Below are 11717 nucleotides of genomic sequence, written 5' to 3'. Positions count from 1 at the left end.
ACCAATATACTCTTTACCCACCTGGATATTCCTCAAACAACCCCCAAACTGTGCTGTATATCACCAGCTCCTTCTATTGAGGAGAAGCATAAAAAATGGAGGGGGAACACTCTTCTAATTCTTGTCAAAACTGTTATTCCACTTCACATAAATATAGCTTACAAGTGGGAACTCATCATTTTATTTTTCCTATAGTTTTCCAAACTGTATGTTCAAGTTTCTAAGAACCATGGTCCAGTTGCCATGGAGCTAAGGTGATTCTCTCATTTTGACAGCAGAAAATAGATCTTAGTTCTTCATTATGAAAGCTCTTTTTCATCTTATCCTCTATTTGATAAACTTCCCTCCTAAACCAAAGGATTCAAGTCCAGAAAATAGAAATGTAGAAAGAAAATGACGCTGAGAAATTAAAGATTGAGAAAGACACTATATTCGGCCAATGTCTGGCCTACAGTCACTTTGGATAAAATAAATCTTGGTCCAAGGGTCCTAGATGAGCCAAAAACTCATATTTAACTTGGAGTAATTGGGGCCTATGCCAGAACTGAAGGGAAAACTTACATTATCATTCACTGAAAAGTCAGCGATGGTATGTGTGTAGTCTTAGCAAGTCCATGAGTCCACAGCAATCTAAGACCCGGGCACTGATGTGGAACTAGAAATAGGGGCAAACTCCATTTGGAATACCATGCTGAGCAAGAAAGAGGGCATGTATGGAATGACTGCTATATGTACATTCCGCAGAACATTAACAAGGAATTGAAAGTCATTAAAACAGCCACTGGGACACAGGCAACACAGCAGCAAGACCAAAAGCCATGAGAGTTGTCTGCTGGGTAAGGCCAACCCTGTGAAAAATAACAGGAAGTGGTGTCTGGGCTCCTTTGTATACCAAAGGAACATGATGACTCAGCATTTCCTGTTGGGCGCCTACCACACCCTCTGTGAGCTAGGGCCTATGCTCCTAGCCATCCCCAGGCAGCTGTCTTTCTGTTCACAAATGGCTCACCTCTGAAAAATCTCAACTACAAAATAAAAAAAAAAAAACAAAAAAAAAAACACACTTTTTTGGTTAAAATTTTATGAATTCATTTATTCTTTTCTAAATGGCAATAATAATCGAATCATGTAAAATAGGTATGGTATCAGCCAAATACGATGTAATTAGCCAAATGAGTGTCATGTAGGCTCTTTTTACTCCGGAGGCACTTACTTTCATTTCGCAGAGGCTATCTCCAACCTTCAGAAGCTTTTCGTTGTAATAGGCAGCAGGTAGCCGGGGTGCGTATTTGGTCCAGATATTAAACAAAGAGATGGCACTGTAAGAATCATAAAATAAAATTATATCATTACAGTAGGAAAGTTCAATTAGTTAGCACGCAATCCTTAAAAACTTACCTGGTGCTAAGTCTTTCCAATGTGCCTTTCTGTTAATGTCTAATTACTAATAAACTAGAGGCCCGGTGCACAAAATTCATGCCTGGGTAGGGTCCCTAGCAGCTGCCAGCTGCCAGCCAGGGCCTCCATTCCCCGGCTGCTGGCTGCTGGCCAGGGCCTTCCTTCATTCTATGCTGCCCCCTGGTGGTCAGTGCACATCATAGCAAGTGATTGAACTCCCAGTTGGTCAAAACTCCTGAGAGGATACTTTGCATATTAGGCATTTATATATAGATAGATTGTAACTATAGTTAAAATTATTGCTTTTATGTAAAGCACTAATGGGAGCTTCTTATATGCATTTTTATAAAATAGATATTTTTAGGTTCACAAAAAAATTGAGAAAAGGTATAGCGATTCCCTGTATACCTCCTGCCCCCACACATGCACAGCCTCCCCCATTATCCACAACCCCCACCAGAGTGGTACAATAGTTACAACTGATGAACCTACATTGACACATCATTATTGCCCAGTGTCCAGAGCTTACATTCGGGTCTACTCTTGGTATTATACATTCTATGCGTTTTGACAAACGTATGATATTACTATTCACTGCCCTAAAAATCCTCTGTGCTCTGAATTCCTCCCTACCCTCAACCCCAGATAACCATTCATCTTTTTATACTCTCCATGGTTTTGCCTTTTTCATATTGTCATACAGTTGAAATCATACAGTTGATAGCCTCTTCAGACTGGCTTCTTCCACTAAATAATGTGCATTTAAGATTCCCCCATGCTTTTTCATGGCTTGATAGCACATTTCCTTTTAGCACTGAATAATATTCCATTGTCTGGACGTACCACAGTGTACTTATCCTTTCACTTACTGACAGACGTCTTATTTGCTCTCAAGTTTGTCCATTTGAATAAAGCTGCTATAAACATCCATGTACAGACTGACATATAAACATAAGTTTTCAACTCCTTCTAGCAAATACCAAAGAGAACAGTTTACCAGAATATATTTAATTTTGTAAAAAAAAAAAAAAAAATCAGCCGGGACCGGTTTGGCTCAGTGGATAGAGCGTCGGCCTGCGGACTGAAAGGTCCCGGGTTCGATTCCGGTCGAGGAGGGCATGTACCTTGGTTGCGGGCACATCCCAGTAGGGGGTATGCAAGAGGCAGCTGATCGATGATTCTCTCTCATCGATGTTTCTAACTCTCTATCCCTCTCTCTTCCTCTCTGTGAAAAATCAATAAAAATATATTAAAAAAAAAAAAAAAAACATCAAACTATCTTCCAAAGTGGCTGTACTTGCCAGCAATGAGAGATCCTGTTTCTCCATATCCTCAACAGTGTTTGTTGTTGTCAATGTTCCAGATTGTAGCCATTCTAATAAATGTGTAGTGCTGTGTTATTATTTTAATTTTCATCTCCCAGATGATATATAATGTGAAGAATCTCTTTTTAGGTTTACTTGCCATTGGTATATCTTCTCTGGTCTGCTAAGGTCTTTGGCCCACTCTTTTAACCAGGTTGTTTTTTCTTACTATTGAGTATTAAAAGCTTTTTGTACCAATATAGTTTGATAATAGTCCTTTATCAGATATATCTTTTACAATTTTTTTCTCCCAATCTGAGGCTGCTTGGTTCTTATCTTTCGACAGTGACTTTTACAAAGCATAAATTTTTCATTGTAATGAAGTCTAGCTTATGAATTCTTTCTTTCATGGATCATGCCACTTTGAGTTCATTTCTGGGAATAGTATAAGGTCTCTGTCTAGATTCACTTTTTTTTTTTTTTTTTTTTTTACAGGTGGATATCCAGTTGTTCTATTGATAGTACCATTTGTTGAAGTGAGTATCTCTACGCCATTGCATTGCATTTGCTCCTTTCTCAAAAGTTGGTTGACTATATTTATGTGTGCCTATCTCTGGGCTCTCTGCTCTGTTCCTTTTACTTGTTCACTTTTAGCAACACCACACTCAATTAATGTAGTTTTATAGTAAGTCTTTTTTATTATTATTATTGATTTTACACAGAGAGGAATTGAGAGGGATAGAGAGTTAGAAACATCAATGAGAGAGAAACATCAACCAGCTGCCTCCTGCACACCCCCCACTGGGGATGTGCCCACAACCAAGGTACATGCCCTCGACTGGAATCGAACCCGGGACCTTTCAGTACGCAGTCCGACGCTCCATCCACTGAGCCAAACCGGTTTCGGCAGTTTTATTGTAAGTCTTGATTAAAGTCAGCAATTGTCAGTCCTCCAACTTTGTTTTCAATATTATGTTAGCTACTCTGAATCTTTTGCTAATATGCTTTTTTTTTGTTCCATTGCATTTTCACATCAACCCTAAGATGGGTAATATTAATATCCCAAATATACAGTTTATAAAACTGAGGCTTAGTGTATTCATACTCTTAACTAAGTACATATTTAACTGAGCCTTCCAAGGACTTCAACTTTATTATTTATTGCCAAGCTCCAAGAGTAGTGAATATAGTATATGTAGGTACACAATAAATATTTGTTGAAACAATGAATTAATGGCTGAATGAATAGGGAAAAAATTTTCTTGGTTTTATTTTATTCTTTTTTATAGATAGTCTAAGAATTCAAATACCTAATCAGTCCATTTAGGGTGATGCTTCATTCCACCAAGCAAAACAAAAACAAAGCATACAGTATTCTCAACATAGTTTCTAATCAAAGTTTCAAGGAGTAGCAGATCACTGCTTATTTTGTTCATTCACTGAGTTAACAATTACTCCTTCTCACTCTCTCAGTCATTATAAATGCCTCTAGGAAAAATGCAAATTTCCCTTGACAGTTGTCCAATCCCATCATACATTTCCAGATAAGGACGGTCTTATGGATTAATGCTCTTCTAAGAAGAGACACCAGAGAGCACTTGAGCTTACTCTAGTTCTCTTTCTCTTCTTCCTTCCCTCTCTCCCTGCCTTCCTCTTTCCCTTTCTACCTCTTCCTTCTCTCTGTACTTCCTCAGAGGAAAGGTTATATGAGTACAAAGTAGGTATCTGTAAGCTAGAAAGAGAACTCTTCACCAGAAACTGACCCTTCTAAACCTTGATCTGGGAAATCTAGCCTCCAGAACTGTGAGAAAATACAGTTCTGCTTTTTAAGAGAGATAATGTATAGCAATTGTACGGAAGCCCAAAATAACTTATACAGACAGGAATCTAAAGTGAAGGACTGAAAATGGTTCTAGTACTTTGATATACCTGTTGGGATATTAATAATAGAACCTAAACAAAATGTCAATTAATTTGTTAAGGTAATGAAATGATATTGATTGAATGACAAGGGAAGTAGGGACCTAGGGTACCCCTGCCTTCCTGGTCTGAGTAATAATATTAGCAGCTAAAAAATATACACATGAAACAAGTACTAAGTAACAATGCTAAACAAATAGTGTGGCAAATATAGCCCACAGAAGTTTTAAAAAGTAGAAGCTTTTTGAGTTTTGTTTATTTTACCTTTTTCTGTTTCATTTGATGCTTCATGAAATGCTACAATAGTAGAATAAATATAAGAAATCCAAAAAAATCGCCATCTTGCTAGAATTCTTTTTAAATTTCTATTTTATTTTTCTCATTACCATTTATCCCTTCTCTGCCCTTTCACCTCCACCCACCCACCCACCCCCACCCGCCCGCAATCACCCCACTGCTGTGCATGTCCATGATTCTCTCTTTTTCTTTTTTTGCTCAATCCCTCCAACCCATAAATTATGTAGATGAAAGAGATAATTCTTCCAAACCTTATGGGTGACATAATGATGACTAGGTTTGTTACTCATAAAAGAAAAATACCAGCTTTGTTAATTCAATCAAGGTTATATAATAAAAGAACTTTCTTTTCTTTTTCTTTTTTTCATTGAACCCTAAGATCAAGTTAAGACTGATCGTTGGGAATGGCTTATATAATGATTAAACATGGAAAATATAGCACAGACTATATAATATACATCATTTAAGAAAAGAATGTTAATATAGTTTGGATTGCTGATTGATTATAGCTGCTGCTGAATATTTAGGATTTTCTAAAATAGAAATGCACAATTATATACACCAAATATCTAAAACTTATGTTTAGCACACCTTTTAAAAATTTATCAGACTCTAAATCTAATGACATTGTTGGTCTGATCAAAATCTACATTTTGAAGACTATGAATTTTTATGCTATGGGAGGTCTTACAGTTACAAAAGGAAACAAATGTTGATTGTAAAAAAATAACCATCTGTCAAATATTTTAGAAAAGCAAATCCTACCTCCTGTATTCCTAACTGGACTCCACCTTGTCATTCTTGCTCCATTTGAACAAGACCACCAAAATAATATTTTAAAACAAAATCACATGAGGTTAATACCTTCCCCCAAACTATCCAATAGCTTCTCATGGCACTCGGAATAAACACAAATTCTATAAATGGCCTCTCAACCCTTCCAGAGCCCTATCTACTCCTCTGATCTCACCTCATGCCACTGCACCTACACTCAGCAAGCTATGCTCAATGAGCTTCTGTCCATCCCTCCAAAGTCCCTGACTCTCTCCTGCCAAGATCTTTCCACATGCTTGGTTCTCTCTATTTATCCTCTCTCCTTGCCTGGTCAACTGCCAGCCATGCTTCTAATCTCGGCTTAATGTCACTGCCCTCGCCATTCATTTGAAATGTCCCTGCTGTGTTCTTTTGAAGCCTCCGCTCAAGCCTCTGTTCCTACAACCTTATTGAAAATGACAACCTCCTGTCTCCCATCCCGTAACCCTTCCGCTCTTTCATTTTCCTCCTCAGCCATGTATCACTTTCTAGGTCACCATAAAATAGACTTGTTTAACATGTTTATTATCTTATTTCCTCCTCTAGAATAGAAGCACCAAGAGGGCGAGGATTTTTGTCTGGTTCACTGCAGTATCCCCAGCACCTCGTACAATGCCTGGCACAGGTAAGTGCTCAGTAACTTCTCCCTGCGTGGCACTTGCTGTTTCTGTGTTGACTTAATGACTCATTGGAAGCCTATGTCCCTCTCCAGACTGCAAGCTCCATGAGCACAGATTCCCATATCTATTTTGTTTACCACTGTACACCTCATGACTAGGCGGCAGTGCCTGGCACATAACAGACACTCAGTTAAAACTGTTGTATGAAAAAATAAATACCTAATTTGTAGGAGAGGTTAGATTGCTAAGGTCCATGCCAATCCTTAACATGTGTGACCCTCTAATAATTGTCTGTTTAAAGATGGGGCAGGTCCTGTATTTATTGACTGATCCAGGTCTACTTTCCCATATATAACACTAACGATTATTGAAATGCAAGGATAATAACCCTTGAATTCTTTCAATAGCAAATATGCATTGAGTGTTTATTATGTCCAGGATGGTCGCTGGAGATAGAGCAGTGAAAAAGAGACACATCACTCAAAAGTTACAGGGAGTTTACATTCTAATGGTGGAGACAGACAGCCCACAACAAAAATAAACAATGGAAACTGATGGACAAACCTGAATTAGGTATGAAAGGCCACTCTATGAAGTTAACAACTGAGCTAAGACCTAAAGGAAGAGAAGGAACCAACTAAATATTTGAAAAGCTAAAGCAAGAATATTTCAGACAAAGGCGGCAGCCAATACTAACTCCCCAGGGTGAGAAACAGTCGAATCTGTGTCCCTGGAGAGCCCTGAGACAAGTGAGGATGAGCTGAGATGAGGGAGGCAGGCAAGGCCAGATCCTCAGACTCTGGGGAAATCAGAAGAAGTCTCAATTTTATTCTAAAAAGCAAGGGAAGGCAATCAGAAGTCTTTAAATATCGGAGTGAGTGATTTTTTTTCTCATAAAGGTTGCCCTGACTGCTATGTGAAGGATATGTCTGAGCATCGAGTAGCTGCAGGGAAAATCCAAGATGGTGGTGGTTTGAACTGGAATTTTGGCAGTGGAGATGGAAAGATAAAGTGCTAGCTAAGGCACAAACACGGAAATATTTTAAATACAAATACATATAGCTTAGGTGTGTAATGTGCTCTCCTTGGCTGATTCCTGGTTCTCATATTACTTGGCCCATCATCGGGATTTGCCACAGTTGATCAATCACCGCATCCTCCTTGGGACACTTTCTTTAAAAAAAAAAAAAAAAAAAAAGTATTTTATTGATTTTTTACAGAGAGGAAGGGAGAGGGATAGAGAGTTAGAAACATCAGTGAGAGGGAAACATCTACCAGCTGCCTCCTGCAACACTGCAACACCCCCTACTAGGGATGTGCCCGCAAACCAAGGTTCATGCCCTTGACTGGAATCGAACCTGGGACTCTTCAGGCTGCAGGCCCACGCTCCATCCTGACCCTCTATCCACTGAGCCAAACCGGTTAGGGTATTGGGACATTTTCTTTACCTGGTTTCCAATACATCACACACTTACTGATTTTTTCTGACTTCCTTGGTTACTCTTTTAAATCTCTGCCAATTTTTTTTTTATCCTCCCCTCCCACCATGGTCAATGTTCAAGTACCCCAGGGGTCACTCCTTGGACTCTCCTCTTTTCTACCCACTCCCTCCCTCAACTATTCCATTAAGCACCACCATTTAAATATCATCCATATGCTGACAAATCTCAACTGTATATCTTCTCTAACCTGCAGATCCAAATGTTCAAGTATCTACATAATGGCTCTGCCTGAATGTTGAATCGCATCTCAATCTGAATATATCTAAATACTAAAATCACGATTTCCCTCGCTCCTGCCAGAAACCAGTTCTTCCCATAGTCACGGTCTAATCCGGGGACCTTCACATTTGCCAGTCTTCCTGCTTGGCAAGTCCTTTCTACAGAAATACTCAACATTTGCTACCATCTCTGCTCATCTTTCTCAAGGGCCACTTTTCCTGACCTTCCCTGACCACCTCCCCTGTCACCCAATTTTAAAATATATTTTATTGATTTTTTACAGAGAGGAAGGGAGAGATAGAGAGTTAGAAACATCAATCAGAGAGAGACATCGATCAGCTGCCTCCTGCACACCCCCCACTGGGGATGTGCCCCCAACCAAGGTACATGCCCTTGACCGGAATCGAACCTGGGACCCTATAGTCCGCAGGTCGACATTCTATCCACTGAGCTAAACCAGTGGGGCTCTATTACCCAAGTTTAGGGCTCTATCACCCAATTTTAAATCTCAACACTCATCCCATATCCGTGCCCCCCCCCCCATCCCCACTACCTGCTCTAATTTTCTCCCCACCACTACCTCCTTGTGAAATAATTTCCTTACATATGTGTTTAGTAGCCATCTGTAGTCACAAAAAATAATGTGTTTCATGAGGGTACAAATGTTTATATATTTTGCTAATTTGATGTTTTCCTAGTACAGTACCTGATGTATATAGTAGGTGCTCAATAAATAAAGACATGAAAGAAGAATAAACATAATTTAAATCTACTTCTTTATTTTATTTATTTTTTATTGTTTGATAATCTTATTTTTTAATATATTTTATTGATTTTTAACAGAGAGAAAGGGAGAGAGATATAGAGCTAGAAACGTCGATGAGAGAGAAACATCGACCAGCTGCCTCTTGCATACCGCCTACCAAGGATGTGCCCACAACCAAGGTACATGCCCTTGACCAGAATCAAACCTGGGACCTTTCAGTCCGCAGACCAATGCTCTACTACTGAGCCAAACCGGCTTCGGCATCTACTTTTTTATTTTAAATGCACAGATAGAAATATCAGTTGAAACGATTCACTATTCTGGTGTTCTTTGCCATGTGTCTAGGTTTATAGCTGTGCAGTTTGCACTGTATTTTGACTGGGAGGAAAAAGACAGTACCGTAAACAGAAAAGGTAGTTTGCAGTTTGAGATAATAACATAGTGATAGAAACCCCCAAACGGCAAACAGATGTGCCGAATGTGTCGCAAAAATCAAGAAAAGGTCACTGTGGTCCTAAGCAGACTATAAAAATGGAATTAAAAGCGCATGTTCACACAATGGCATGCCTCATGGCCTCAGGAACTTTTTCAAGAACGTCAACGACCTCAAAGTTACTCCTTTTCCTCCCTGCACAAAACTGTCTCCACAGCCAGGAAACTTGCAAAACCCGTGAGCGAGCCTAAAAGGTACTGGTCTGGAGTAGCAATGGGGAGACACTCAGAAACAAGGAATAAGAAACACTGGCCCAAGCAGGAAGCAAAGATACAGTTAAGGATGGAAAAGTCTCCACTTCTTAAACTCTGTGGACAGATCCAGGGACCCGGGCGGTCCAAGCTCAGGGACCACCAGCAACCTCCCCATCTGAACTCTCCCTGGCACCCCCTCCTCGCCCCCAGCGGCCTTCTCCCCCGCCCCGTCCCCCTCCCGCCAGCGCCCCGCCTCCGCTCACCCACGCCGGTTGAACTCGTGCTTCTTCTCCTCCGTGGTCGATAAAGCTTTCTTTCTCTTCAGGAAGCCCAGCAACTCCTGTATCTCCTTCTCCAGGGAGGCCAGGAGCGGGTTTTTAGCGTCCAGCGGCCCATAGAACACGGCGAGGGGCAGCGCGTCCTCGCCGCAGGGGGAGCTGGGCAGCGAGTCCTGGGAGCTGGTCTTGGACTGCAGGGGAGACTTGGAGACCGTGTCGGAGACGGGAAGCAGGGGCACCGGCAGTCCTGGCGGAGACCCCGAGATCACCGACAAGCTGGACGAGGCCGTCGAGGTACGGCGGAGCGCCGCCATGTCCACTAGACCCTGGCCGGCAGCACCAGAGTGTACAGACGCGGTTGCCTGGCAACGGTGTCCTGGCAACCAGGCATCCAACCAGCGCGCTTTCCGGGGAAACACAGTGGCCCCTGGAGGGCGAAGGATGGAAAGAGCCAGGTCCAGAAAGCAATGGATACCCCTGAAGGTTTGGGGGGCGGGATATGTGGGGAGGATGAAGGTTCTAGGCAGTCCACGAATAGAATCAAAACAAAACTTAAAACTTACAGATTCAAACTATACCATATATATCAATTATATATATATATATATATATATATATATATATATATATATATACACACACACACACACACACACATATATATAATTGATTTTTTTACAGAGAGGAAGGGAGAGGGATAGAGAGTTAGAAACATTAATCAGCTGCCTCTTGTACACCCCCTACTGGGGATGTGCCCACAACCAAGGTACATGCCCTTGACCGGAATTGAACCTGGGACCCTTCAGTCGGCAGGCCGATGCTCTATCCACTGAGCCAAACCGGCTTCGGCAATATACCTTTTTTTTTAATTTAGACCGCTTAATAATGATGATTATCATCATTAATATGCACTAGGCATTGTTCTAAACATTTGAAACATTATCTTAGTCCATAGGATAGATTCACAACTTAAGGTATTATTTAGTATCTCCCTTTCATAGTAGACGAAACAAATGTTTACAGAGGTTTGGTCATTTGACCAAAATCAGAGTAAACCCTGGAGTCAGGTACCAACCGGGTCTTAGCCTTCTGACTTCAAAGCCTTTTGATGCCAGGCTGCTCAAAATGAAGAGGCTGTATGGACCATATCCAAAACACTAAGTGTATCAATCAAATTGAAATTTTAAAAATATGTGACAAGCAATTTAAAAATCAAGTACATGCAACTGGTTCATTCTCTTCCCTCTGTTTGTCTCTTGAGGTTTATAACTGTGGGAGTGATGTCAGTGTCTAACAATTATGGCTACTTTATATTGACTCATTTGTATTTCAAACATATCCTAATGATCACTATATTCTAAATTAAAGTGCATTTTACTCAATCTTAACTATTGGACATTAACGTGTACCAGTGGCAAGACTTTTAAAAATATAGCCCTAAAAATATTTCTTTTGGGGACATTTACAAAAAAGTATTTTTAAATCTCTCTCTCTTTTTTCAATCAGCTTGGCAAATCTTTCTCTTCTGATCCTTGTTCTTACATAACAGACTTGTCCAGTTAGGATAAAAGGCTGGTGTAATTTGCCACTGAGTACTAGCTATAATTATATTGATGAAAGTGAAACTGCCAGATAAAACTAAATGGAAGTGACCAGAGAGGAGGAAAGAAAATAAAAATAAAACAGATAAAGTTGGGATTTTTCTCCCATGACCTAGTTGCTCTCACAACCTTAGTCAGTCATAGCGCAAGCACATTTCAAAGTCACTGGTAAAGGAAATGTGACTAATTAATTTCAAATACTTGAATTATGAAACATTGCATCTTAGTCATTTTTCTCCTTGCACATACTGTTAACAATGCTTAACCTTCAGTAGATTTTGGAGCTTGTCTGAATAACTTAAGTGGGTGCTA

At 40.2% G+C, this 11717-nt stretch overlaps 1 protein-coding gene across 1 annotated transcript in view; it reads right to left on the bottom strand.

Moving 5' to 3' along the window:
* The window catches only part of CFAP54 (cilia and flagella associated protein 54), a 239556-nt gene extending 229430 nt beyond the window's left edge, over positions 1 to 10126 (bottom strand). Inside the window, 2 exon segments of the mRNA XM_084878469.1 lie at positions 1214 to 1319; positions 9790 to 10126. Of these exon segments, the coding sequence (XP_084734595.1) occupies positions 1214 to 1319; positions 9790 to 10118 (435 nt within the window). The 5' untranslated portion in view covers positions 10119 to 10126.
* Between the last annotated feature and the right edge of the window lie 1591 nt (positions 10127 to 11717).

This window comes from Pipistrellus hanaki, assembly GCF_964339955.1.
Source record: "Pipistrellus hanaki genome assembly, chromosome: 3".
Classification (NCBI taxonomy): domain Eukaryota; kingdom Metazoa; phylum Chordata; class Mammalia; order Chiroptera; family Vespertilionidae; genus Pipistrellus; species Pipistrellus hanaki.
The sequence above is the reverse complement of the archived record's forward strand: the minus strand, read 5'-3'. Positions and strand labels throughout refer to the sequence as shown.